Below are 27,403 nucleotides of genomic sequence, written 5' to 3' on the forward strand. Positions count from 1 at the left end.
CATGCCTCATGCAGAGGGTCTGGAATTAGTACTGCAGCAATCTTCCCTGATCCCTATGGACATGTAGGCGAGCAGAGGCACAGGCTCAGGGTTTCGTCTCCTTTACTGATCGATGCAGGTGTGTGTGCTGATCACAGGGAGAGAAGAGAACAAGGAAAAGGTGTCCCTAAGGTACAGAGAAAAGGAAACATCTTTCCTTTGTATAGGGGGAGAGAAACAGGGAGATCTGAGTGAAGATGAAATGCACAGTCTGCCCAAAGATTTCAGATGCTGTGTGCAGGTAAACACCATTTCCTTTGCTACTGTTGTTAATTCCGCTCTAGAGCCAGCATCTACAACCCTTTTCCTAGAAAGCTGCAATCCAATTTCTAGACTGGATTGATTAGATCGGTGATCTGTTAATTTACAGACAATTTGGAGCAAACAAACTTCAGTCGTCAGGGACCAACCTGCTTTTAACTAAACAAAGAACATGCATGCGTCATTAATAACTTAAAAGTGTTTCCAATCCTCAAAAATAAAAAAGTTAGAATGCTCTATAAAATCATGAATGACTAGGGCACTCCACAACTAGTGTTGAAGAGACCTGCTTTAGGGTTTTCCACTAATGGTTTTAAAATCTTTCAGAATCTAAATATGGAGCAGAACATATTTAGACAGCCTTCAGAAACATTCGCAAAAAGTATTGAAGCCTCTTTATTACCAACTACATTTTTGAATGTTAGAATTCACAGCTACCCAATAAAAACGAAAGGCTGAAAGAACACAGACATTCCAGGCTAATGAACACGTAGGTTTGTCTGCGTCCTTTATCATTCCCAACTAAACTCTTAACAGAAGAATGCAGGGATTTTATTGAGACAATATCCAATTTCACCCCTTTCACATCTGCTGACCCTTTCATCACAGTCACTAACAGTTAAGCACAAACATACAACAAGTGCGAGTAGATGGTTCAGGGGGCACAGATCAGCTCACAACAGCACTGCCTGAATATAGTAGGTTAGGAAGATAAAGGACCTGCTTCATACCCAGGAAAAATCATTTGATGTCGGCCCTAATGAATATTCTCCATGCAAGGAATTACTTTGAAAATGAAGAAAGAGGATTCGAATGAGTCTTTTCTGAAGATGCTTCCTCACTACTGCGATATTGAATTTAAAGTGAAGATCCATTGGAGCCCACTTCTCGATCTCTGCTGTAATGGCCTCTTCTATGGGGTTACTGTAAACGTCCTCTTAGGGCAAGGCTGCAAGACCAAAAGTTATCAGAGTCGATCTCTTGCTCCAGCCCCAGAAATCCTGGATGAAACGTCCAGTCCTTGCACTGATTCCAGGCCCTGCTGCCTCCTGATGCAGCCTGGCAGCCTGGCAGCCTGTGTTCGGCGCTGGCGGGTCCGAAGGGTCAGTGCTTCTCCAGAGCTCGGGTCAGCAGCTCGTTGAGGCGGCCGATCATGGGGCGGGGGTCGTCGTTGAGTCCTGCCGCGATCATGGCGTTGTCGTAGATCTGCAAGGAGAGACACTGCGCTGAGGGACAACTTGTTGTGCTGGAAGAAACAAACAGCTGTGACAAAGACATAAAATGGCCAGGATATAAAGTGTAAAGGGGATGGCATGGTGGCGTTGTGATCAGCACTGCAGCCTCAGGGAGCTGGGGCCCTGAATTCAATCGTGGGCCTGGGGTGCTGTCTGTGTGGCGTTTGTACGTTCTCCTCGGGATCGTGTGCGTTTTGTCCAGGTGCTCCGGTATCCTCCCACAGTCTAAATGTCACGCCCAGTACACTATAGAGGGTGCTCTACTTCTCTCCTGTTCCTGGTGCCCTGTGATTATTCATGTCTTTCCGGTGTTCGTTGTTGTGTAGCCTATTTACTTCCTGCTTCTGCTCTGCTCCTTCGCACCGGCCTAGCGCCAAGTCACTCCTGTCCGTGGCCTGAGGGCATAGGTTCATTTCCTGAACAGCTGAGCTCGGGCTAACCCCCGTCTCGCCGCTACGCATAGGGTCTTTATCGCTCTCCTGCCATTCCACGGTTTGTCCCTTCTGACATCCGTGATACGAAAGACATGATGGGAAAACCGGTTTGTTTGTGTCTGGGTGTGCCCTGTGATGGACTGGCATCCTGTCCAAGAGCATACCCTGCCTTGCGCCTGTTGCTCGCTCCGGTTCCCATGCCATCCTGAATCAGATGAAGCAGGAAGAGAACGGATGGATGGATAAAGCACAAAACAGACGTTCAAACTCCTCCGATTTGGAACACTGACCTAGTGCATGGGTTCCCAGTCCTAGCCCCTGGAGGCCAACACACCCCAACCCCACGTCCTTCGCTAATTAGAACTACCAAGTTGTTTAATCAAAACATCTGCATCCCTTTGCTGATTCTGGGCCACTCGGGAGCTGGGGATTTTAAAGCTGGACTGAGCACTGTCTCCAGCTCCACAGGCTCGACTCCACTCCGCTCTGCGGTGCTCAGACATCACAGCAGCCTTACCTGCTCCAGCAGTAACTGCGCCAGATCGGGGTTCGAGTCCTTCAGCTCATTCAGCTTCTTGATGAGGTCGTGCCTGATGGAGAGAATAATTGTTTACAGCTCATTTGGGGAGACAGAAGTATACCTGTGGTTTTGGGCATGCCTCCAGGATCTGAGGTACTTTTCCTCATCTTTCGGCATCTCTGTGAATATTCTGCTTCAGCCCCTCTTTTCAGTAGTCAAGGCGTCTGTGTAAATCTGATTGAAGGCAACCAACTGGCTTTAACTTGGATCCAGAAATGGATTTGTGCAATTTAATAATGTGACATTTTAAGAAAGCTAAAGGGTGTTGTTCTCAAAGGACTTGAATATTAAAACATTTATAAAGATCAGGGAAAGGAAGACAGCCGGCAAATTTGTTTTTAATTTTTGAGGACTGCAACGTTTGTTAAAATAATCCTAAAAAAGTTTCCAGAAATTCCAGCCACAACGGCTACATGCAGCAGAAATCAGCTTGCATCTTAAAACCTTAAAAACTTAAAAGTTTTCAAACTCAGACAAAGGCCTCAACTGAAGTAGGACATATTACATCGAACACGTACTCCAGGTGACAATACTGCTGCCTTATCCCACTGTGGAAGGTAACGGAGTAATTTGGAATCTGTTAACCTAGTCTTCTGCCGCCTATACGAAAAAGTACGTCAAAGGAAGAGAAAACTGAGTTCTATTAACTGCTGCAGAAATGAATTTCTGTAAAAAGTGAAAAAAGCAGAAGCAAGAAACTTCAAACTTCAGGACAAAACCCCTAAGATGTGAAGTGAACCTCTGTCATGTATCACATGTACCTATACTGCATATAAGAGCTGGGGGAACCTTTGCAGCCTGTCCCCTTGCTCGTCACAATTCCCACAACTACTTTTGTTTTGTTGCACCCACACTATGCACCTGCTACACTCACAATCAGCCTGGCAGTAGAGCAGTTTGAGTCGGTGTCACAACACAACAACATAAAACCACAAACTGACCGCCCTCACTCTCAGTGCCCGACTCATTTCCCTGGCTGGACCCCTGGACATGTTTATGCTCCTGCTCCAGCACCGCTGTCCAGGACTGGACAGTGTCCCCGCCCCCGAGCCTCACCCGGCGTTGATCTCCAGCGTGGGCTGCAGGATCTGGGCCCGCTCCTCGCCGCTCTTGGCCAGCTGCTGCGTGCGCAGGAAGTGCCGAGCGGCGCCCATCTCCAGCACCGTGATCATGGCGGGGTGGGTGTCCAGACGAGGGGTGACCTGGGAACAGGGGGCGGGGCGGAGAGACGCCGTCACACAGCGCAGACGGAGCGACGGAGGGGAGGGGGGCGAGGAAGTGGGCGAAAGGCAGAGGGAGCAGTGCAGGACGACAGTCCGTACCTTGATGTTGGTGACACGCTGCCCCAGGACGTTCCTCATCCAGGACATCAGATCTTCAGCCTGCTTCTCCGGGAGGCGCTCGGAGGCTGAGGAGACAGCGGGCGAGGTGAGCCCCCCTCAACCAAACCAATCAGAGCGGGAAAGAAAAAACCCTGGAAACGTTCAAGTGCATATCCGGTTTTCAAAAGCCTTCACTTCCTAGAAAATGGATGGATGGCTAAATATCCGCTCCTTAATTACTGATGCATAAACAGAGATATAGCGAAGGCATCAATGAGTTCAATGAGGAAAAGAACTGCCAAGCAAATCTATAACATTGCATGAAACATCAGGCCCGGAGTAAGGTCTGAAACAATGCCCCCAGCAGGTAGCAGTGTCTTTAGTCTGCTACCTGGCTTGCTGTCCTCAAACTTCTCTTCCTTGTAGTGGTCAACAACAATGTCCGTCTCCACGGAAATGAGCTTCTTCTTGTCAAACTCCCGCAGGTGCAGCAGCGTGAGCTCATCAAACTGCTCAAAGCAGAAGAGCACCTAGAGACAGAGGAAGAGATTAAAGCCACAGGATCTCTGCTGTAAAAGAGAGGGGGGAGAGGGGGATCTGCCCAGTCACATCCTTGGGGCCTTGGTCCACTGAACACGCAGTCTGGTCACAGTCGGCGAGTCCCAGACATCAAACTCTCAGGACCAAACAAGGACAGCACAGCAGGTTCATCAGAACATTCTCAAATGTTTGCAAAGGACAGGAAGCCATTTGGCCCATCGAAATGGTTGCTAGCAGATCGTCCTGGCGTCCTCAGTGTGGCCCGGGCCAGGCGCGTACCTCCATGTCCTTCTTGCGCATGGCCTCGAAGTAGGGCGAGTGCTCGGCCAGGTGGCGGCTGGGGGCGCACAGGTAGTAGATGTTGCGGGTGCCCGCCTTCATGCGGCTGGCGTAGTCCTGCAGGCTGGTCTGCTGGCCAGCTGGCAGGGCAGAGGACTCGTAGCGCAGCAGCTTGGCAATGTCCTCCTGCAGAGACAGGAGGGCACCCGAACTGAGAAGGAGATCCCGCCATCCAGCAAATCAAGTCAAATAAACAGACCCAGCAAGCCTCAGTGTTACACAGCGAACAAACAAATCACAGGCTAATCCATGTGCAGCTGTCCCTTGATATACCCTATTATAACGCCTGGCCATCATATCAGCAATTTCAATGCTTGTCCAAGAGTAGGAGCACTGTGTAAAGATGGTCTGTGAAGATTTGGAGAATACTCTATAGGGTCTGTCAGGCACAAAAACAGAAGCTTTTCAACCTTGAACAGAGAAAACTGATACCAGTTTTCAAAACCCCCAAAGGCATTGACAAAATGCATCAAGGGGAGTTCTTCAGAATACACAGTGAACCAAAATGGAATGGACACGTAATGAAATGAATTTATTGTCGAGAAATACACTGTGGGCGTCTGGAACAAGCTGCGTAGTCACGCTGTCGAAGAGGAGATCGCGACCGAACGAGCTCCTCGTATTTGTTACCAGGAGCAGAATGAGCTTGGCGTCACGGCTGACCTCTCTGTGATGGGGCACGCGAGGCAGCGTGGCTTCCCTAAATCCAGTTTCCCCAGTTCCAGCCAACCCTCACCTATTGTCAAGCCCCCAGCCTGCCCACCTCTGCGCCCCAAGAAGCCCCCAGTGACACGCAGCAGGCTCCTGGATCTCGGGGTTACCTTGACGTCTTGCTCTGCGGTGGTGACAATGCCTTCCCTCATGAACAGGCCATAGTCCTCGAAGAACTTGGAGTACTTCTCGGGCTCCTTCTTGCTCTGGTCCACGAAGAACTTGATGAGACGCCTCTGAAGAACATCGCGCAGCTTCCTGAGAGGGCGGCAGAGTTGAGCGTTGAAGAACAGAGAAACAAGAGTGGCGGGAGAAAACCTACTCTACTGGGAAAACTCTCTTAATTTTGTCATTTTCACGAGCAACTAGATGTAGAACTGGAGTTAACATTCAATGATTCTAGTAACCCAAACCCTACACTGTCCTGAAATGCAAGCTCACGTCAATACCATTTTTGCAGCATTTTTCAGCTGTTTGAAAACTTGGCTAAAGAAGACACATTATTGAAGGCGATCATTTTCCAAGAGCTTTTTTTTAACAGTTTGGATTGTTTTAGGCTCATATGTTTTGATTCAAAGAACATTTTCAAATCTGATGACTGGGGGGCTTCATTGGAAAATACTGCAGAGACTGTAGGACTGTTCTGTTGAAACCCCAGCAAGGGTTAGGGCTAGCGTTCCTACACTACTTTTTTTTACACTCAGTGCTGGTTTTTGGTATCCGAGGGAACTTTAGTCCGAGTGATAGTTAGCTCCTATCTGCCACTTTTTCTTGGAGACTTTTGGCTGCCTATGTTGAGAATCTAATTGCTTTACAATGTGCTTCTCCACCTCACCTGATGAGGGCGCTCTCCTGCAGGAGCTCTCTGCTTAGGTTCAGGGGAATGTCCTCGCTGTCCACCACACCTGCACAGAGCACAACAGTCTCTTCACTTCCAAACCTCTCCTCCAGGAGACCCCAGCGTACTCATCAAACAGTTATGCACAGAACAGCAGGCAGTGATGTAATATATTGGGGAGGTGCATGCACTGACTGTCCCGAGAAACACAATCAAGAGGTTTTGCATAGTTTCTACGAGGAGCACAAACTGGGCACTTGCTGTGCTTCAGATCTACTTCATGTAAATGGGAGAGCATCTGCCCCAAATCCTGTGCCGGCCTGCCTGGGAGTGACTGTCTGAAACCTTTGTCACATGGTCTACAACCGTCAGATCATTGAAAGTGTGAACCGTCTTCACAACAAGCCAGGTGGAGAAGTTTGTGGATCTGGCCTGAGCAAGAAGAACGTCAGCAACGTGGACAGCTGGCGATATGCAGCAAATAACCCTCACCAAAGAGGAAGAAAAAGGCTACCCTGTCACATTTTACTGCCAACGAATTAAAATACATCACATACCGTTGGACTACTGACATTCCGCCTTGCAGCTCTAATCTACACGTATTCCCCAAAAATATATTTTCTATCCACATGATCCAGACCCAAAACTGCTTTATCCGTTCATGTATTTTAATTCAGGGTCTGGGGGGGGGGCCTATGGAAACCCACACAAACACGGGGAGAACATACAAACTCAGGTGGTATCAGCTCCGTGACACTGACCTCGCAGGAAGCGCAGCCACTTGGGCAGGATGTCGGTGGCCTTGGTTTGGATCAGCACCTTGCGGCTGTACAGAGCCACGCTGGAGCCCATCTCCCTGCTGACGTCAAACATGGAGGGCTTCTGCACAGAGACAGACAACGAAGCACCGTCAGCCCACCCCCCCTGCCTCGGCTAAGGGTAAACCACCCTGTCGGAGCTCAACACCCTTCCACAGGGCACCGGCAACCTCTACAAGACTGTACTGCAGACATTTCACCATGGAAATGGTCCCGTGTGATCTGCGGAGTTAACAGATCAGGAGTATTTGTCAGCAAGACCATCTCGAAATCAAGAGCCATGTTTCTATTGGGTTAAAGGCAACGTACTCACAAGCCAGCTTGTTTACAGTGTAACAGGGCTGCAGCACGTCACCAGAAGTTTTGTATCGCAGAATAGGGGGCTGTGGAAATGTCATCTATTTAGTGATGTCAACTGGAGGTTTTACACATTACTGGGTACATCTGACTTTTATTGTAGTTTGAAATGCTCATTCTTTCTAACCCTAAAATACAAAAATGGTGCTGCAGTTCCCCTTTCAACTCCTCCACTCAGGGCAGCAGTCGCACCTCAGCCACCCTCTCCCAAGAGCGATACCGCGGGTGGGACAGGGAACTCGGACAGAGGCAGGAAGACGCGCTTTCCCAGACGGGGCACGCGACAATAACACAGAGTTGCGTTCTCGGGGCCAGGGGGTCTTGCGGTTTTCTCTGTGCTGGCAAACGCCCCGGCCGGCTCCCGGATCTGTCGCTCGAGAGCACGCGCGAGCCCGCCGCGGCGCCGGCCGCTCACCATCTCCGGCACGTAGAAGACGCTGCGGATGTTGAGGGGGGCGTCGGTGCGGTAGTGCACCACGTAGCGGGGCTTGTCGTAGGCCTGCGCCACGTAGCGGTAGAACTCCTCGTGCTGCCATTCGCTGATTTCCTTGGGGTCCATCATCCACAGAGCCTGGGAGACAGCACAGCAAACACCGCCGGTAAACCTCACTCGCTGGCGGGCCGCGCTCCACCACCTCTCAAGCCCAGCGGCCCCCCATTAAATCGGCGTTTATCGGCCCATGGGACATCACGATAAACAAACTGCCTTCCACAGCGGATCAGTGCAGTTCTTTCCCCATTATTCGTCTGGGCTCCGCGAGAGGCACCAGGCTAACAGTGCCGTCGCTGCTGTGGCTGACCGGTCCTGCGGCGTCTCGGGGCTCAGAGCGAAGGGCTGGGGGCAGGAGAGGATGGGAGACGGACGGGCGGCCCTTACCTGCAGGGTGTTGAGCCTCCGCCCGTTCAGGAATATGGGGAAGCTGACGAAGTTGCTGTACTTGGTGACTACCTCTGCAATGAAGAGACCAGCGTTAGTCTCGCCCAGATGTTTAGCCCAGCACGCTAAACACTCTACCAGCAAGACGAGGCACAGCAAAAAACTGATATATCCTCATTTCACCTATAAAATGAATGACTGGGGTTCTCCAGGATAAAAATGGAGACCACTGCCTAATTAACAGACCCCTGAGAATATCCTAAATTTGACCTCTTTCTGTTTTTGTTCTGCATTCCTACGAATACCCAAGACTTCAGCTGACTGGTTCCTCTAGTTACATGGCTAGATCATGCAACAGCCACACAAAGCAGGTCCTGGCTTGTCTTACCTTTGACCCTGTCCTCAGAAGCAAACTCCTTGCAGTCATCCTTGAGGTGCAGGACGATCTTGGTGCCCTGTCTCACTCCTTTCGCCTCGGCAATCTCAAATACCCCGGAGCTGGAAAACACCACGCTGGAGAGTGAGGAGCTGAGAAGAAGGAAGAGGTCTGTGCAAGAGGGGACAAGTGTGTAGGTCCAGCGTCCTGCAGGCTGGCAGTGCCAAGTGCGCCAGCGTCACCACACCGCGCAGCAGCTGCTGGGTCACAGATACCTGCCAGGAAGGAACCACCTCCAGGGTCTTCAGCGACGTGCGTGCCTTAAAGAAAGCGGACCGCTGCTTTCAGGAGGACGTGGTCGGCGGTCCCTCTTACCCGTCGGAACACCACTTGTATCCGGTGCTGCCCGGCTCCGCGCACTGAGAGAACACGTCCACTCTGTCGGCCACCATGAAGGCGGAGTAGAAGCCCACGCCGAACTGGCCGATGATCTTGCTGCTGGCCTCCGCCTGGTTCTGGAGGGCCTCCAGGAATGCCTGCGGGACGAGAGACAGGAGCTCAAGCACATGGGGCGGGCGCTGGGGATCCAGGGGTGTCCTTGCTGAGCCGGGGGACAGCAGCTCTTCTCCGAGGAAATACGCCGGCACTAAAACTGCTGCTCTGTGATCAACCGCTAAGCTGTTACTGAAATGGTGGAGGAGTGGTCAGGGCCCCGAGTTCAAATCCCTGAAGAGGCACAGCAGTTGTACTCCCGAGAAAGAGACCTTGCTCAGATCGCCTCAGGAAAGCTCCCAGCTGCATAAATGAGCACCAGCATGAGTTGCCTTGGATAAATGCATCAGACGAGAGCCAATTAAAAATGAAAATGTATTTTCGAATATAATTCCTTTTAAAGGGCAGTGATGTGGGGAGGATGGTTTCCTCGAAAGGCGCGACAGAGCATGAGTCAAGGTCGTAACATCCCTGTCCATTGCTGAGCACGGCACGGAGTCCGAGTCTCAGTCTTGCAGAGCTGCTGCAGGAACAGGGGGTCTGGCTTCAGACGATCAGGGGAGCAGACGACATCTCTCTGAATCTTCACAGATGCCCTGCTGGCGCGGGGGGTGGGGGGGGGAGTGGGTGCAGGCATGTGCAACATCTCAGGAGACCAGAGCGGGACTCAGGACAGCCACAAGGACGCCAGAACGAGACCAGAGGCACTCCTACCTTAGAGCCGGAGCGAGCGATGGTGCCCAGGTTGGAGACCAGCTCCTCCTTGGTCATGCCAATGCCAGTGTCCTGCAGAGAAGGTGGCAGGGGGTGAGAACTGCACTGGACCAGCAATAGAGCAAAGGAAGGCAATATAACAAGAAGATGCAGATATCTAGATGATTCCTGACGGTTTAATCACAGGAGGCCTAGGACATCAGGAATACTGAGGGTTTAGATTCTTAATAGTCGCTGAAAGAAATTGATCTTGATTGATTACCAACCTGATAACCATCATGAACACTTGCCTTGTGTTACTAATGCATCAGAAGTCCTGTACAGGGTTCTGGGATACCTCAGTATTCAACTGTGATGTATACAACATTGCTCAGTTGCATCCCATGAAGCGGAATTTGTAATGATTTGCAACAGTTTCCATTTCAGCATGTACGGCAAAGCAGTGAGAATGTACACCTTCTGGCAGTGCCCTCAGCTGTTAAGCAGTGGAGTAAGAGCAGAATGTTCTGGACAATGACCGCAAAGAGATGCATCTATGTCTTTCAGATCATATGACATTAAGCTTCAAAGCACAGAGAGCAAACTGGGTAACAAATTAAGAATCACATTTATGTCTCATTAGATAGTTAAAAAGCGTTAGATCATAGCGTTTATAAGTACATGTTCCGTTCTTTATATTGCACGTTATTGTAAAATACTCGGAGGCCCAACATAAGTAATGCAATTTACTATGCTGATGCAGTACCCTAGACAGCCACCAGATGGCGGAACGGCAGTTTTTTCTTTTAGCATTTGCTATTTTCCAACATTAAAAAGGTAATCTGTCCTTTCTCTGTTTTGTGCCAAAGCCTCATTTTGCTCCAGAAAATGTCAAGGCTGTGCCAAGTGCACGGCCTCCGAGCCAAGAGAGGTAACAAGTGAACTAAAGAACTGGCATCTATTGTAACACCTCCAGGCTACAAAGAACATATCAGGGAACTGATGCACAAAGCAACTCTTCTTCCGATATATTTGCATCATGCATCATCTAGTTATAACATTAACCCAATCTTGATCTTAAAAGCAATCACTTCGTGATATAAAAACTCTTTACCTGAAGAGAACACTTTCCTGTCCAGTTGAAATGGTATAAATGTCACTCCTGTGCACTCTCCCATTTGTCTCCATCTGCACTTAGAAAGCGAGTGTATCACATGCTCAGTTGGGCATGTCCATGCTCAGAAAGTAAATGCCAGCCAGCCTTTTCGAGGATGAGTTCCACAGTGTGATCAGCTCACCTCAAACCAGTTTGCTCTACAGAAACGGCTGTATCCTGTGATGCAGGTTGTGTGCATGCAGCATCCAGGCTGGGAGACAGCAGCAGTGTGTTTATGAGCACATACGGGCAGAGACAGACTCTATGGTGTTTCAGCTGTAGAACTGAAACGGCTTCAGTTTGTTCTGAATGAAGATTACTGGCCTGGGCTTCTGCCACTGCACGGCTTCTCAAAGGCAGGCACCACCTTTTCACTGATTTCTAACTCAGTTACAGTAACTTATTTGCTTCGTGTGCCTGAATCTCACCACCTCCAGAAGCTACTATCTCCACACAGTGTAGTCCTGGTTACTCCTGACCATTTTTAATGATCTGGGGCCTTCAGCTATTGTGTTCTCTATAGATCTGTTGGCCTTCACTGAAGTCATTTAGTATCCTGTATCCATTTAGTATCCATTTAGAAAGCAGCTGAGAAATGATGTTCATGAATGTGCATTATACACCTGGGCAGTGCGGTGGCTCTGTGGCTAAGGATCTGTGGCCGGAAGGTTGCTGGTTCATATCCCGCAGCCGGCAGAGGAATCCTACTCCGTTGGGCCCCTGAGCAAGGCCCTTAACCCCAGCTGCTCCAGGGGCGTAGTATAAATGGCTGACCCTGCGCTCTGACCCCCAAGCTTCTCTCCCTGTCTGTGTGTCTGATGGAGAGCAAGCTGGGGTCAGCAAAAAGACAAATTCCACAAGACAAATACAAGAAAACAGATATGGCCAATAAAGTGATCTTATCTTATTTTATCACACATCTGCGTGTGCTGTAATGGCAGAGCAGGGATCTGGACACCTTGCTCCCGAGAGACGCTGTGCAGACGCACAGTGTGGGACGCTGTGCCACCAGCGGGCATGGCAGGCCGGTACCTGGATGGTGAAGGTGCCCTTGGCAGAGTCTGTCTGCAGGTGGATCTCCATGGGCCCAGAGTCTCCCCCCGCCGACACCTGCCTGTGGCGCATCTTCTCCAGAGCATCGCTGCCGTTGGAGATCAGCTCCCGGATGAACACCTACAAGTTGAAACGGCAGAGCGCGTGATAAGACACCCTGGGGTGAGGGAGTCGGGGACAAGCGAGCCAGTTATGGAGCTGAAGCCCGAGATCCTGGCTTCTTTCAAGGCTGAGGCTGGACGAGATCCACGGGTCAATAGCGAAGCGCTTACCAGCCCAGCCACCCTGAATCTCGCCCCTTTCTTTTCCAAAATTCAGGAAGAGCACAGAGTGGTAAAGTGACTGCCCGGTCTTTGGTTCTGAGCTCGCCAAGGTGCTCGTCTGCAGCACAGCTACCAGGATCCCAGGTTGTATTGGGAACAAAACGCCACAACACACAAAAGAACCTTTGCACCCGCGGAGAGGACATGCAGACATGTTCCCCAAGCTAGAATCCAATCCAGGATCCTGGAATCGAGAAAGAGTGGCGCCGACGGCCGTACCACTAACCCATCCCAAGGGCAGGGAGGCAAAGCGAAGGAGAGAGAAAGAATACATTCAGCCAATTACATTAACTAAATATGACTGTAACTGCTCAAAGAGCTGCAAATCCGTGTTCTAGGTGCTGCAAAGGAAAAGCGAGTTTTACATTTCCCAGCCTTTTCTCAAATGTGTTGTGCAACAGTGAGTCTTATGGGTGTCCAGAAACCAAAGCTTTACTGTATTAACATTGAGAGAGGTATCAGCCTTCCTGCAAGTAAAACCACATCACAGGGGATATTAAGATAGTGATAGCACATCATAACATATCCTCTATTTCTAATGACTGTCAAACCCAATCCATGGCTTCATGTTTAATGTTGGACCAGTTGTGAGCTTCCCAGAGTTTCAGTAGCAGAAAACAGAAGCACAGTCTGGGCTCAAGCCAGCAATCTTCAGCCTTAAAGGGAAAATCCAGGTCTCCAGACAGAACAGCGCCTCACTCACCTCCTTCTCAGAGTACAGAGACCGCGCCACAATGTCCAGGAGCTTCTTGGTTTCTGCCTGGAACTCATGCTTGTCAAAGGATCCTGACGGAAAATGGAACCAGGAGACAAAGTCAACCCAAACCTGACTGCGGTTGGATGGTTAAGCATCAAACATGCAAGTGAGCCTGCGAGCTGCATTGCACAGAGGTAGTGTGTCACTCCCCCACCGCAGGCAGGCAGGAGCAGCGTGGAGCTGTGGTGAGGGTTCAAGAGTTCAATTCCCAGACCCTGCTGCTGTCCCTTTCAGCAAAGTGCCTCACCCACATTGCTCCAGTAAAACACACCGCGGTACACCTGGGTATCGCTTTGGATAAAAGCATCAGACAAATCTGAATTAAATAAAAGTGCTAACACTGTTCACAAAACAGATGTATTTGCGTATTTATAAATCCCTAAAAAAATGCCTCTTTCGCAAACATTTGCATGAAACAGGAGACACAAAAAGATAAGGCCACTTCTTCCTCTTGGAAGTTAGCCATCTATTTCAGCAGAAGGGCAGCCCGTGTCACTCACCCTGGACGTCTTCCGTGTCGCTGATGATGTTGTGCAGGGGCTCCTCTTCCGTGCTCTCGGCGGTCTGGGTGCTGTGTGCCCTCCAAGCCAGGGCCCGGCCGGGCAGAGTGGGCTGCCTCTGGACACTCAGGACACGAGGCGGTCCCCTGAAGATCCTGGGCGTCACCGCCGAGCTGTCTGGAAACGCACATCGGCCCAGAACGGCACAGACCCCTTTCAGAGACGAGGCCTGCGCAGGACAGCAGCATCGCCACGTGCACGGAATACTGAAGCAGAGTAGGAGCTCAGCTACTACAGTACCTGGCTGAGAATACACAGCAGTCAAAAGCTTAAACTGAGGGCATACGAGTGTTTTTAAATACTTAGGATTGAGCAGACTGTGCTTGAGCGTTTCTTTGGCGACAAGAGTTAATACTGGCAGCCACAACTGGAGATGTCTTCGGTACGAGAATATTGTCATGCATCCTTCTGAGTGTGGTGGGGAGCTGTTGCCCTAATTCGCAGTGATTTTCCACCACCAACTGAAAGATACAAATGAGCAGCTGGACTCTTTAAAAGTGACAGTGAGAACAATCAGTGGTGGCAGCCTGACAAGGTGACCAGCCGAGCAGAAGAGGAACAAGACTCGGGGATTGGGAGATGGAGGCAAAATCTAACCCTATGTGCATTTTTGTTTCTGTTATATAGACCCAAACAAGAGACACAAGCATTTTTAGTGTTGTACACTTTCGCAGAGCTTGTGTGCTTGAAGCGAGAAGGGGATGAAGAAAAATCAAAGGTCTAGAGATGCATGTTAGGATTTAAAACAACAAGTGCTGTATGTTCACATGGTTAGATTCTGCTGCACTCCTTTCCCCACCAAGGATACAAGCTGACCAGATAAGTCATCAGGACCAATTCCTGGTAGACTTGCCTCCTTTCCTTTGGTCAGACACTACAAACTAGTAGCGCATTAAAAACAGAAAAGGTAAGAGGAATAGGCACTGTCAACAATATCAGTGTTGAGAAGTGTGAAGATCTGTACGTGGGTAGCAGAGGTGAGCTTGAGAAATAAAGTGATGAAACTTCCCTTGTAAACTTCTTAAAATGCACATTTTCTTTATTCATGTAGTGAAACGTACCGCAATGAGTTTAAGACAGACTGATGAGAAAACTAACTTCTCCCACTGACACACAGAAATGCTTCTGGCAGTGACGTAGAACCGTGATATATCCGGCTAAGAAAGAAAGCATCAATGTCACCCAAATAATAATAAACTACCTAATAATAAAGGGTGAAAGAATGTTATTTTCGCGTTCTCCTCAGAGAATTCATGGTAAAGTCGCTCAAAAACTGATCCTTGGATCACAAAATGTCCTGCCACTAATTGAGAAGCGGCTGTCACTTGCCAGTGCTGTACACATGGATCACCCGGCGTCGCTGTACGCAACATACCTCCGGCTGGGCTCCCAGAACTGAACGCCGCAGAGATGCCTCTGCTCCCCCACGCTCGGCCCCAAGACTGCGGGACCCGGCGATCGGCAGTTTGCGAGGCTCGTAAACCCAGCTTGATCAGCGCCTGGTACCGAAACATCGTTGTAGCGCTCCAGTAGACTGACCTCCACAGCCGACCAGCACAGCGCACAGTGCGAACTCGAAGAGCGTGGTTACACCCCGCCCCCTCTCACTGTCCCGGCGCTCGGGGATGACGTCACCGAACGCCCAGCGCGCTGCCTGAAAGGAGCCTACGAACTCCAAATTCAAGACGCGCATAATGTCATTTATTGAATGCACGTTAGCGGACCTAATCTTATACGTGTATATCTACGCGCTTTAACATTATTACATTTAAATAAAATAATTGGCTTTTTCAAATTGATCAGCCGTGATATTGATAAAGGTTCAGTGTGTCCTCGGGAGAAGGAATTTGAAGGTCATAGAAGTCGAGCTGAGCTGCGTTGCAGCAGAAATATCACGAAATTGATAGTCGTGCTGCCCTGCAAGCAGACGGTAATCACATTGCAAAGTAACGTTGAAACATCTCTCATGTGCATTAAAAAAAATAAAACGGGTAGTGTTCTTTTTTCACGGAAGGGATACTAAAGGAAACTGCTGATTGAACAGAGGTGCTACAGGTACTGGAAATACTTAAGCTCTCTATAAAAGCGGAGTAATCTGCAAAGATCAGTTGTATTTAGGGGGAAAAAAAGATGTTTTAAGATGGCATGAGCCATGATCAATAATTCTTCCAGCAGACGCGTGACACAGTTATTTTACCCACTGACTAGAAAATTGCTAATGTATCCACTATCCGTAAAAATAATTACAGAACACAAGATCTCCACTGTGTAGAATCAAAGATTTTGAAAAGATGGGTTTTGTTTAACTATTCTAAGAGTGCTGGATACAAACACTGCATGTGATATGGTATGGTTAGATTTTCAGAATATTTTTGGTAAAGTTCAATATAAAAGATTCATTCTCAAATTTAGGAATTAAAGGATAAGAAACGGGGCACAGATAAGGGGTGAATGTTCAGATTGGGGTGATATTATTAAATTAAGCTCAGTAATCTGTATTTGAACAGATTGCTCTGAATTATCTTTATCTTGACGCTAATATTTATTTTACTAGTTATGTTGACAGGTACCCAACTAGGAGGATTAACAAACACTTTCAAAACACCAAATTCTGGATTTGACAACCGCTTGGCAGACGACACTTAATGTAGATCAGAGCAGGGTGTTGCATGCAGGGAGCAAAAAGAAACTGCAAATAAAAAAATAAAAAGGCCAAGTTTCAAGACTCTGAGTATACTCAGAGTATACTTATTCCTTTTGCTGCACAAGGCGTGTAGCTAACTTCATTACTGCAATATCGCATTATTGAATAGCGTAGTGAAGCGTTCAATTGTCTAAATGTTTCCCATTCTCATCCTGGTTAAATTTTACTTCTCCCCCTTACTGTACTTTTGCTGCAGTATCCTTCTCTGCCTGCACCTGCAGTTCACTGGGTACTGCTGTTCTGTCACCATTTTCTACAGCAATGTGTTTTTTTCTTCTTTGTCCTAATTTGGGAAACTATTTGGGATTTATTCTTGGGATAAATCAGTTCCATGCTTCAGGCAGAGTCTGTTTAAGTAAAATGTGGCCATTCATTCTCCAGAAATCCCATATCTGTCTTGTGCTCATTTGACTTCTCTTTAGCTTTTATTCCTTTAAACAATTTTCCTGAAACTGTGAACCTCATACTCACAGAATTCACATACAGGCACCTGGTCCTGTCACCCTTTTCCATTTCATTCTCCATTTGACTATTTCTTTGGTAGATTCCTTTTGGATCTCAGTTTCTCCGATCTTTCCATCATATAACTTGTAGTATATTACTAATAATGATTGTGCTGAACTCCTCCTTTCATCCCAGTAGATCCCAAAGCGTTTCAGATACAAAAAGGAAGCCAGTTCATCCCCCATTTTAACACAGCCAGCACCTGGGTGACACACAGCAGTCATTCTGCACATGCAGCCCCACTGCACTGCAGGCCAGTTGGATAAATGGGAAATAGCATCGCCAGTTAACGTTGCATACGGGTGCTAGCACCTCTGACTGTACTGCGACCCCGGCCGGGGTTTTGGATTGGAAACGAGACCAGAAGGAAGAGCACCACTACTGGCCCATCACCACTCATTAAAGTAGCAGCCCAGCTATGCCTGAAGGTCACCCATTCCAGTACAGAACTCACCAGGCCCAGCTGCGCTTCGCTTCCGAAGCTTGACGACACCAGGACACGAGGATCTGCAAACCTGTTAACAACTATCATCGCCTTCGGCAATATCTTTTCATCTCTGTTGACAAAGTGTCGATGCATCACTTTGCTCCTGACAGCTGAAGTTTCAAATTAAAAAGGTTCTGCAAGCTTTAAGCACTGCACCCCTGCAGGCAATCAGTGCTTAATTCAGGAGCTGCCATTTCTGATGAACTCCAATGTGTTTTTTTCCCCACACAACTTCTATAATTAAAACGGGAGTAATAGATGTTAATCAAATGCACTAAAATTAACACCTGCTCTGCAAGAATGTCACAGTTGCAAGCTCATTACCCAGGAATTGTCATGAAAGAACCCAATCACAATATTGTACAAAAAATTCACCTCAAATGTAATTAAATACTTCACTCTACTAAAATGTGCAGAACGAACTGTCAGGTCCTGTTCCCTACTTGCTACCAAAGACTTTTGAGTTCTTAAAATGTGTGTATTATTGCATTTCTAAGCCCATTTCTCAAACAGAAAATTTACTAAATTGCCTTTACAAACATTTCATTTGGCGTTAGAAGACTATTCTCTTCCCTTGCACTTTACAATGAACAATACTTCTTTAAAACCATGATTAACAAGTTGATTTAGCCCACAACCCTCCACAACACTGTTCAAAACATCTTTGCTCTGGGGACCTCCAACACTGCATCTTGAGCAACTGTCACGTAGTCCCTGAGAATGCACGTTATTCCCTGTAAACACACAACATAAGGATGTTTGCATTACCACTGGATAGCCATGCTGCACATGCTTGATACATTCTGGTCCTTAACGTGGTTTTGCTCAACACTTGCACTGTATTTCAAACTCTGTGCAAGCCTCTGGCACTCCATTTATTCTACTTGCATGAATGTTCTCCTTTGTACTCGTACACTTTATGAATATACTTACACTGTTAGTCGCATCAGCTAAGGGTGCAGGTTTAAGTTAATTATGGTCCTGTTTCACATTTGTAAACAAGTGGCATTCAACACATCTTAACAGAACTTCAAGCACTGGCATCTCCCAGCTGAAGTCTCTGTCTGTTCCTAACCAATGTGGAAATAGAGATGGAACTTTATTCACTGCTCATCCCAAGTCTTCACACAGCCCATAGTTTGAAGCAACAAGAGGCGGTTTATCTGTTGCACACAGTTTATTTAACAATATGGTATATAAGTAAGAAATGAGTTATTTTAACCAGTTTATACAGTGATTTGAATTTTCCTTATATTTATAGTAATTTAATAACTTGCATGATTTACATTAGAGAACAGTTCACCCTCAGTTCAAGTTTCATGTAAGAGGAATGAGGATAGACACCACGACTTGCCTTCTCTACTAAAATCAGCAGTCAAACAGTGATCACCTTCACGGTCAGTTTTAGGGACCAATCCTTTCTTTATGACAAATTTCAAAGATTAAAGGAGAAACAAAGCAACAATTTTCTACATCTGCAAGACAGACTTTCTGGTTCCAGGCCAGAAAGTTGTACATGTATTTGTGTATGTATATGTGTGTGTGTGTGCACGCAATATTCTAGTTCCTATCTATACAAATTAATACTTAAATCTCCCGCACAGACTTCACAATTGGAAAAGAAAAAAAAATGAAAAGTTCCTCCCAAAAGCATGTCCTTTTGAAAATTGGTACAACTTTAGAATGCATTAGCCAGGAATGAGAAAACAAAAAAAAAAAACTGGCTAAATTCCCAGACAAATTATTTTACAGTCTCTCTCAACACAAAATGTTTTAAAGTTTGCAAGGTAGAAAATAAAAAATATGAATAATAATGAAATAGTTTTTGTTTTGTAAATTTCATTAAAAAAAAGGCATGAGTCCATACCAAAACAAAAGCAAAAATCAGAACAAAAAACAGAATTAAAAACAAGAAAACACAAAGACCAGAACCATTTCATTCTTATCCGGTCTGAACCAAAAAATATATTCTTTGAATTATTTTTTCTTTAAACAGCAATTTTTTTTTTTAAATCCCTCGACTTGTAGGAAGAAATAGCAGTCCCTTGGTTTAGGAAACATTTAAAATTCCCTAGAATTCTGTCTTTTGATTTTTCATCTTTTTACATGTCAGTACAAAAAGTTCTTCGAGATTAACAAAACCAGAGCCCAAAGAGACCGTGCCGCGTCTCAAAATGCTACAATCCCTCCACAAACTTTTCTAGCGTGTCTCCTGTGGCGTCGCCCACCATGTTCAAGTCACTGGCCAGAGCGCCACGGTTGGGGGTGTTTAGCTGTGGCAGCATGGCGCTCTGCTCCGGCGTGCCCAAGTGTCCTTGCTCCATGGAGTTTGGCATGGGAGCTGCGAGGCCGGGGTGGGGCGAGCCCGTCTGCGGGGAGACGTGGTGGGGCGACGGCTGGGGCTGTATCCGCGGCGAGGGGCTGGAATGTGGCGGCTGCGACTGCGGGCAGGGCGACTGCACGGGCGCCGGGGAGCGCACCTGGTTGCTGAGGGAGGTGGCCATCTGCTGGCCGGGGAGCATGTGCGGCTGGGGGCTCATGGGGCTGGGCTGCGCGGGCGAGCTCATCTGCTGCTTCAGCACCGCCTGCTGCTGCTGCTGCGGATGCTGCTGCTGCTGCTGCTGCTGCTGCTGTTGTTGCTGCTGCTGCTGCTGGAGCATCCGCTGGTGCAGGAGGTTCTGAGCGCTGTCCAGCCCCAGTCCAGGCTGGCCCATCTGTGCCACGGACGGCAGCTGGCCCATGGGCCCGCTGCCACCTTGCATCGCCAGGTGCTGCATGCGCTGCTGGATGGTTTGGGAATAGCTGGCGGCGGACCCCTGGGACTGCGGAAACTGGCCGTGAGCTTGGGGCATGGCCCCCTGCTGCTGCTGCTGCTGCTGCTGCTGTTGCTGCTGCTGATGGTGCATGATTTGCCGGCGAAACATCTGATACTGGGGGTTGGCGTTGTGGGCAGGATTCATCAGCTGGCCCTGCGCCCCCAGCGCGCCCATCCCCTGCTGGGCGGACTGCTGGGGCTGCTGAGGCGCCATTCCTGGCCTCTGCACAGCTCCGGCCTGCATGGAAGCCAGGCTCTGCATGCCGGGCTGCCCCGCGTGCATACCCGGTGGGGTCTGCTGCTGGGGCTGGCTGGTTTGGTACTTGAGTGTCCTCTGCTTGATGAAGGCCGCCATGAGCTGGGGGTTGGATTTGAGAATGTTGAGGACCTGCTGCTGCTGCTGGGGCGAGCTCGGAGACTTGAGGGTGCGTAACAAGTCCTGCAGGGCGGTCGGGTGGATGCTGCCCCTCTGGGGCGTCTGCTGAGGCGGGGGCTGCTGGGAGGGGCCCTGGGGCGGGACGACGCCGGGCATCCTGGGCCCCTGCGGCTGATTCATCATGGGCCTCTGCATGGGAGGAGGCTGCTGGGGAGGCTGAGGTCCCTGGGGCTGCTGAGGAGGAACCGGCGGCTGGGGCGGGGGGACCTGCTGCGGCTGCTGCGGAGGGGCCTGCATGGGCCCCTGCGGTCCCGGGGGCCACTGTCCCGGTTGCATGGCAGTCATGACGGGGGCGCCGCGAGGCACCCCCATCTGCATGGCTGCGGTCATCTGCCCCACCATCCTCGGGTGGTTGATGGGGATGCCGTTCAGATTGTTGCCGCGGAAAACCTGCTGCTGGGCCACGCGCTCGATGTGCCGAGCTATTTCCACAGCGGCCTGCGGGGGTGCCGGCTGCTGCTGGGGCTGCTGCTGCTGCGGCTGCTGCTGCTGCGGGGCCGGAGGCAGGGGAGGCTGGGGCTGCTGCAGGGGCGAGGCCTGGTTCCCCTGCTTACCCTGGGAGGCGGGGGCTGGGGGCTGGTTGCCTCGCGGCGTGGTGGGGAAGGCCGGAGGCATGACCCCCGCCGTGGGCGTCTGGGGCTGGGACTGTGCCGCCGCGGGCTGTGGCGTCTGGGGGGTACCGGGTTGTTGATGGCCAGTCGGGGTGCCCGGCGCAGCTGAGGTAGGTGGCGAAGGCAGACTTTGGGGCATCCCCCGGCCCTGCATGGTGGCCATCCGGCGCCGCATCATCTGGGCCTGCTGCAGCCGGTGCTGGAGCTGCTGCTGCCGGAGCTTGTGTTTGATGTTGAGACAGAAGGGCACGGGGCACTTGTTCTCCTGGCAGTGCTTGGCGTGGTAGCAGCACAGGGCAATGAGCTGCTTGCACACGGGGCAGCCGCCGTTGGTCTTGCGCTTGCAGCCCTTGGTGTGCTGCACCACCCGCTTCATCTTCTGGCAGGATGGCAGGGAGCAGTTTGCATTGCGGCACTGGCAGGCGTGAACCAGGGATTGGATGCAGCGCTGGATACTCAGGCGCCGGCTCTCCTGGGGGCTCTTTGAGGCCTCCCCGCCCTGGCTGTTGCTCTCGTCATCCAGCCCCAGGCCCCACTTAACCATTGTGTGATCATGCCCCTTAGTGTTGTAGCAGTTGACACAAAGGTCATAGTCCTGAAAAACACAACAGTAAATAAGAATTACAGAAGTCTGAACTCTAATGAAATGTAGGGTGGTCAGTTAAGTCTTCCCCCTGCCTAATTTGAACCCAGCCCGTCACTCGGGTTATGCAGTGCCCTCTTAAGGAACGAGTGCTAGGCCAATCCTGTCTTTTCTCATTACGTTCCAAAACTCAAACAACTGAGCTTGAATTTCACAGCATTCCATGAATGGAAGTGATCCCACATATGACCAATAAACCATACTCAAACTAATCTTGGCATCCATGTGCCAACTCCCCACCACGCTTGGAGATGGCTGAGGTCCAACAGGCAGATCCTCAAACTCCAGACATATTGAAAAGCATTCATTTCGATAAAGATCCACTTTGGCCAGTTGCCATGTAAACTCCATGACCTACCGCAGTCCTCGTATGCCTACAGTGAGACTAGGAGCTTTCGAGTGCAGAGCAGGGAAAACCACAGGCAGCTTACCTCGCAGACTGTGCAGTGCCAGCGGGTCTCCACGTGATGCTTGCACTCATTGCAGGTGTAGACGAAGCGGTCCTGGCCCTGGTTGTGCAGCTCCACCAGCATGCACATAGTGGACCACTTGGAGCGCCGCAAGGAGGAAAACTCCCAGTGCTTGTCCCGAGCCAGTGTCAGGAAGGCGTCCCGCCCGTCCATCAGGTCGCAGGTGAGCAGGGGGTCTGGGTCCATGATGGGGGGGAGAGTGTTGATGACCGGACCTGAGTGGAGGTGGATCACGAAAAACACCTGCCAGGAACAGAGAGAAATCCATCAGGGAACCGCCGCTGACTCAGAGCGGCTCACACAGTCATGCACGTCAGCGGATGGAGCACAAGAAAGCGAACGGGCTTACAGCATGTTCAAGACGTAGACTGTTAAAAACTTTTAAATTCTCAATAACGCTCATGTCCGATAAGGAATATACAATTTGTTCTCCAACCTGGTAATCCTGAGAGATACTGATGAATGTTGGATATGTCCATGTCTGAAGTTGCTTTCTTATCCTACTTCAGAGAGCATGTTGATGCGATACTGTTCTATTTGGAAATGGATTACTGTGAAACCAGTGCTGTTCTTGCTTATGATTTGTTGATACGTTGACTCGCTGCTGAAACCTTAGCACTTACCTCTTTGTGCTTTTCCATGGTTGCATAAAGCTTCTGGGACAGATCATTTGACACATTCGGCATCCCTGGCTTCTTCTTATTGGCTCGACTCACGCTGCTCTTATTCTTATTGGTCTTTTTGTTGTTCTTCTTCTTAGCATTTTTACTATCGCCCTGATTGCCCTGAAACAGAACGCATACACCAAGTCAACAAACCACTTCTGCCAGGTGGGTGAAACCATATCGAAAGGTAAAGGGGTGGGGAGAGTTGATTCGTTTCCTTTTCAGTTAAATCCATGTCTTGCAATTTTATGGATCTTGTCATCCAAATGGATCTCAAGGCACTTTACATATAGGAGGGCTCTCTCCTGCCCACTGAAGTGTGAAACACACCTGGGTGACCTCTGCACGTCAGCTGATTTACACCAGCCACCCCGCTTCACATCAAAGTGACCAAGTTTAAAGACTAAGCAGTCAGCATCTCAGGTCTCTCATCCAAAGAATGGCACAGTGTCTCCAGTCACCATACTCGTATGCTGGTTTAGAAGTTTAGAGCACTACTTACTGGTCCACCAACCCAAAGTACAGCAACTTATTTTGTTGCCCTTGGAGGTCTCGCACACCATTACTGACCAGACCCAGCCTAACGTAGCTTCTGAGATCCTGCTATAAGGTGGGGATTCAAAAATTATACTAACTGTGATTAAGATGTGCTGCTTTACACTTTGAAGCAACAATCTGAAGGACGATGGAAGCTTGAATGAGAGCTCTGGTAACTGTGAGCCAGATGCAGAGAACGTGATGTCCCCAAGCTGGCTAGGCAGGACTTACAGCCTGCAGGTTAGGCTAGACCTGGGCTCACCTCTGGCATTTCACAGGCTGCAGTGTTCTCCTCCTTCTTGCGCTCCTCCTCTTCCTGCTCCAGTTCCTTAATACTCTCCTCCAACACGTTGGGCCAGAAGTCACCCTCAAAGTAGGGCAGCTCATTTGCACTGGTCAGCCGGTCCTCGGTGGCTTGCTTGAAGATATCCTGTCAGAAGACCAGATGGCATTAGCCTTCATGTTTGACACGGGTCTTGAACGCACTCTTCTTTTTGAAAGGGTGCAAGTTAGAAATACTTGTACTTTATCATGAAAACACATTTAATAATTTCTAAGACTGGGGCAAAATCCACTTCCATTTTTTAAATATCCATTTGGGAGTGACCAATGGTGAATCTATTAATTTTAATGCCGTAGCTCCGTTCCTGCACTATTTGGACCCCTGCTGGGCTATAAAAACCTGTTCAGTTCTATTCCAATGCTTGGGAAGTCCTGGTCACAGGCACTAAAAACGGGACAGGCTCAAACGAGCAATGCTAAAGACTACTCTTCCAATCCAGGCAAGGATCTTTACTGGCTGAGCCACTTGGAGGCCCTCATGACAGAAATAACTTTGCATGAGATCAAGCTCTAGTCAATTTAGAGGGCAACGAAGCCTTCAACTCAAATACTGGCCCCAACTGAAACCAAAATCTGCTCCTAACTTAAGAAAAGTAGATTGTACTCTAGCCTGTACTCAATCCTTCTACAAATTCCTTTCAAAGGCAAACTGGACAAGAGTATAACGTTGCCAATTACAGAAGATGTGTCTAGTTAAACCAGTTTTGAGTTATAGCTAAGTACCCCCAGAAATAAAAGAAAACCCATAAGCAAGAGACCTAATTCAGTACCAGAAAAATTAGGTGTGTTTCAAGATGTAGATAAAACTCACTTTATAGTCATGGATGATCCTTTCAGCGAAAGCCTTGTCCAGCATCTTCCTATACCACTCCTGCAATCTCTTGGGCTTGGGGATTTTCTGATCAGGAGGGTGACAGTGGAAGATATAGTCGTCTCCTTCACTTGGGGGACAGGCCCAGATATGACCAGTCACGTACCTGTGAAAAGAAAAGGACAAACCCAGGTTAAAACAAATCTATTGCTTTTTTAACTAAATGCTAGGAACTAAAAAGTGTGCAAGCATTTGATTATTCTGAATGATGAAATTTAATTTCTGTATGTCTTGCGAAATAATGTACAAGAACTGAGTTACAGATAAAATTCGTAGACAACAAAAGCATTATCTGCTTATCATCTCCAATCTTCTATTCCCGTTACTTCCATTAATTGAATCTTCAATGTTGTATGACGAACAACACCACAAGAGTATGACAGAATTTTGAGAAAAAGGTTTTCAACGTACCCAAGTTTCTTGACATATTCCAGATACCCAATTAGGATTTCGTGATAAACTGCAGTACGCAGACACCGAGGTTTGAAGAAATGAATACTGTCGAGGTATGATATGTATACACGCCTGCAAAAAAATAGAACATTGCAAGCATAAAGGTTACAAAGATGCGAACCTCTTTAGTTTAAATAACTACAAGTGCACATTTCCTCAGCTATGTCTTTCAAGTACCAGCTATCTTCAGGGATGACAAAGCTACAATTCCTTACCTGGTATTGGGAAACGGGCATTCAGAGCCATACTCCTGCACATGCATGCCAAAGAAACACACATCCACCCCATCAATCTCTTCAAAAGCAAAAAGTGCTTTGGTTCTGTATGGGAAGGTTTCTGACATTTCTCCTGCATCTACAAATCTGTAACAGGAACAAACAAACCTATTATCAACACAAGGAAACAATCTGGACAACTCTGATATTACTATGATGGAACGTTTCATCCAGAAAACATTAAAAAGAGCTTAGATCTCTTTGAGGCTCATTCACAGAATGATTTTCAGGCTATTCTCCCTTCTTTCAGTATACTTTCCTGCTAGTGTTCAGTGATGGTCAAGGATCAAGATTTATTAAATATTAGGTGTAACAGTTATTCTAAACTACAATTAGACTTGTTAAGTCTTATTTGTTATTCTTGTCATTTCTCCTCCACAAGAAGCTCAGCCCTTATATCTACATGGATGGCTTTAGAAAGTATTGTCTTTAGATCTTTGCATCCTGCCTTAACAGGTCATACTTGCACACTGTAAAAGTTTCATATGGACGAAGGAGGTCACAAAACTTTTAAATCCCTTGCTAGGTGGGTCATGATCGGCTGTTGCACCCGACAGGTCTTGGGATTCATTGAAAGAACTTGCTAGTGGCCTTAAAGGATTGATATTCTGAAAAAAATCAAAGAGCACTGACAGTTTTAAATCCAGAGCTGATTCCCTCACCTAGCTTTCATTCCTGGTTTGACTTCCACCGTTTTGTCTGAGCTGGCCACCACTCGCACAAACACCTCCCCAGCCTCAGGGTGATTCTGTCTCTTCAAGTACTTGTTCACTCGGTCCTCTATGTACATTCCCAGCCTTGTCGACTGTAACCCTACAAAGAGGCCAGAACAACTTAAGTATTATTCAGAAAGACACATCATGTACTGGGTAAAACCACTGCATTTATTATTTATTCAAATCTCTTGAGAAGAAATATCACCATTCTTTGGAAGAGATCCTTAAACTAAGGTCCTGACTGACGGGGGTGCAAGACCAAAATTCCACTAAACATTTACTCTAAATTTAAACAGGTTTAAGCAATTTCTACTTTTTCTACTTAATTTGCTTGTGCATAATGGCTGCCACACATAACCCAGGCTGCATGCTGCACGTCCTGTCAGTAAAGTGCTTTGAGATGAGAAGCAGAAACGCAGTTATTAAGGTATGAATAAATTGCTGCTGCCTGTGGTGCTGGCGGACCAGTAGATGGCACTCTTTCTTCCAGGCCAGAATTTGCAAATCATATCCCCAGTATGGCAATCAGGAACACTACGCAGCAGAAGGCGACATCCTTCAGCTGAAATGATAAACTAAGGTCCCAACTACTCCACAGTACGATGACTACTACTAAACATATTGTAGCACTTCATTAAAAATGACAGTGCTAACCCCAGAGTCCCGGATAAATTCCACTCCAGGCTCGTGCAATGCAGATGCAGTTTCTCACTATCATCATGCTCTGATGTGCTGTGTATTTGGGCTGCTGGTGCACAATGCCTACTGTCACCCAGGTGGGGGCTGCATTTCACTTTTGGGGTGAAAAACTCCCCCAAAAAAGCAAGGAATTATTCACATATAGGAATCTATGTTTTTATGTGCTAACCAGTCAAGTACAGTTACAACTATTTTTAAAGGGATTTAATACTGGCAAGTTGAAAGGGTGGTACTTATCACAGGTGCCATCTATTCAAACACTAGGACCACGATGTAATGCACTGAATACAACATGTCAATAAGGGGTGGAAGGAGGGTTTCAAAATACTCTGGTAGTTAAGCTTCTGACAGCCAGAAAAACACAAAATACTTTACACTTTCATAGGAGAGTAAAACAAAGTGGCATCTCAATAT

At 48.3% G+C, this 27,403-nt stretch overlaps 2 protein-coding genes and 1 long non-coding RNA gene across 6 annotated transcripts in view; 1 reads left to right on the forward strand and 2 right to left on the reverse strand.

The window, feature by feature from the left end:
- LOC107078950 (uncharacterized) overlaps positions 1-27,403 on the forward strand; it is a 385,366-nt gene that overhangs the window by 101,543 nt on the left and 256,420 nt on the right. The gene's annotated exons all lie outside the window — the stretch shown is intronic.
- On the reverse strand, positions 673-15,376 carry trap1 (TNF receptor-associated protein 1). The gene is made up of 18 exons (XM_069181038.1): positions 15,137-15,376; positions 13,702-13,878; positions 13,148-13,230; positions 12,101-12,241; positions 9,934-10,005; positions 9,103-9,263; positions 8,740-8,849; positions 8,352-8,425; positions 7,890-8,045; positions 7,061-7,181; positions 6,297-6,366; positions 5,572-5,719; positions 4,691-4,876; positions 4,263-4,401; positions 3,872-3,957; positions 3,606-3,751; positions 2,487-2,559; positions 673-1,506 (listed from the first exon to the last, which is right to left on the reverse strand). Exons 1-18 carry the CDS (start codon positions 15,273-15,275, stop codon positions 1,405-1,407), a joined length of 2,184 nt encoding a protein of 727 aa, XP_069037139.1. The 5' UTR covers positions 15,276-15,376; the 3' UTR covers positions 673-1,404.
- crebbpa (CREB binding protein a) overlaps positions 18,615-27,403 on the reverse strand; it is a 56,671-nt gene continuing 47,882 nt past the window's right edge. For all 3 annotated transcript variants that reach the window (XM_015359894.2, XM_015359893.2, XM_015359892.2), the window contains exons 24-31: positions 26,237-26,387; positions 25,515-25,661; positions 25,258-25,371; positions 24,787-24,952; positions 23,896-24,063; positions 23,055-23,216; positions 22,393-22,674; positions 18,615-21,913 (exon numbers count right to left, since the gene is read on the reverse strand). In XM_015359894.2, the coding sequence (XP_015215380.2) occupies positions 19,634-21,913; positions 22,393-22,674; positions 23,055-23,216; positions 23,896-24,063; positions 24,787-24,952; positions 25,258-25,371; positions 25,515-25,661; positions 26,237-26,387 (3,470 nt within the window). In that variant the 3' untranslated portion in view covers positions 18,615-19,633. The remainder of the gene's footprint in view (positions 21,914-22,392; positions 22,675-23,054; positions 23,217-23,895; positions 24,064-24,786; positions 24,953-25,257; positions 25,372-25,514; positions 25,662-26,236; positions 26,388-27,403) is intronic.

The sequence above is a fragment of the Lepisosteus oculatus genome, chromosome 19 (assembly GCF_040954835.1).
Source record: "Lepisosteus oculatus isolate fLepOcu1 chromosome 19, fLepOcu1.hap2, whole genome shotgun sequence".
NCBI classification, from domain to species: Eukaryota; Metazoa; Chordata; class Actinopteri; order Semionotiformes; family Lepisosteidae; genus Lepisosteus; species Lepisosteus oculatus.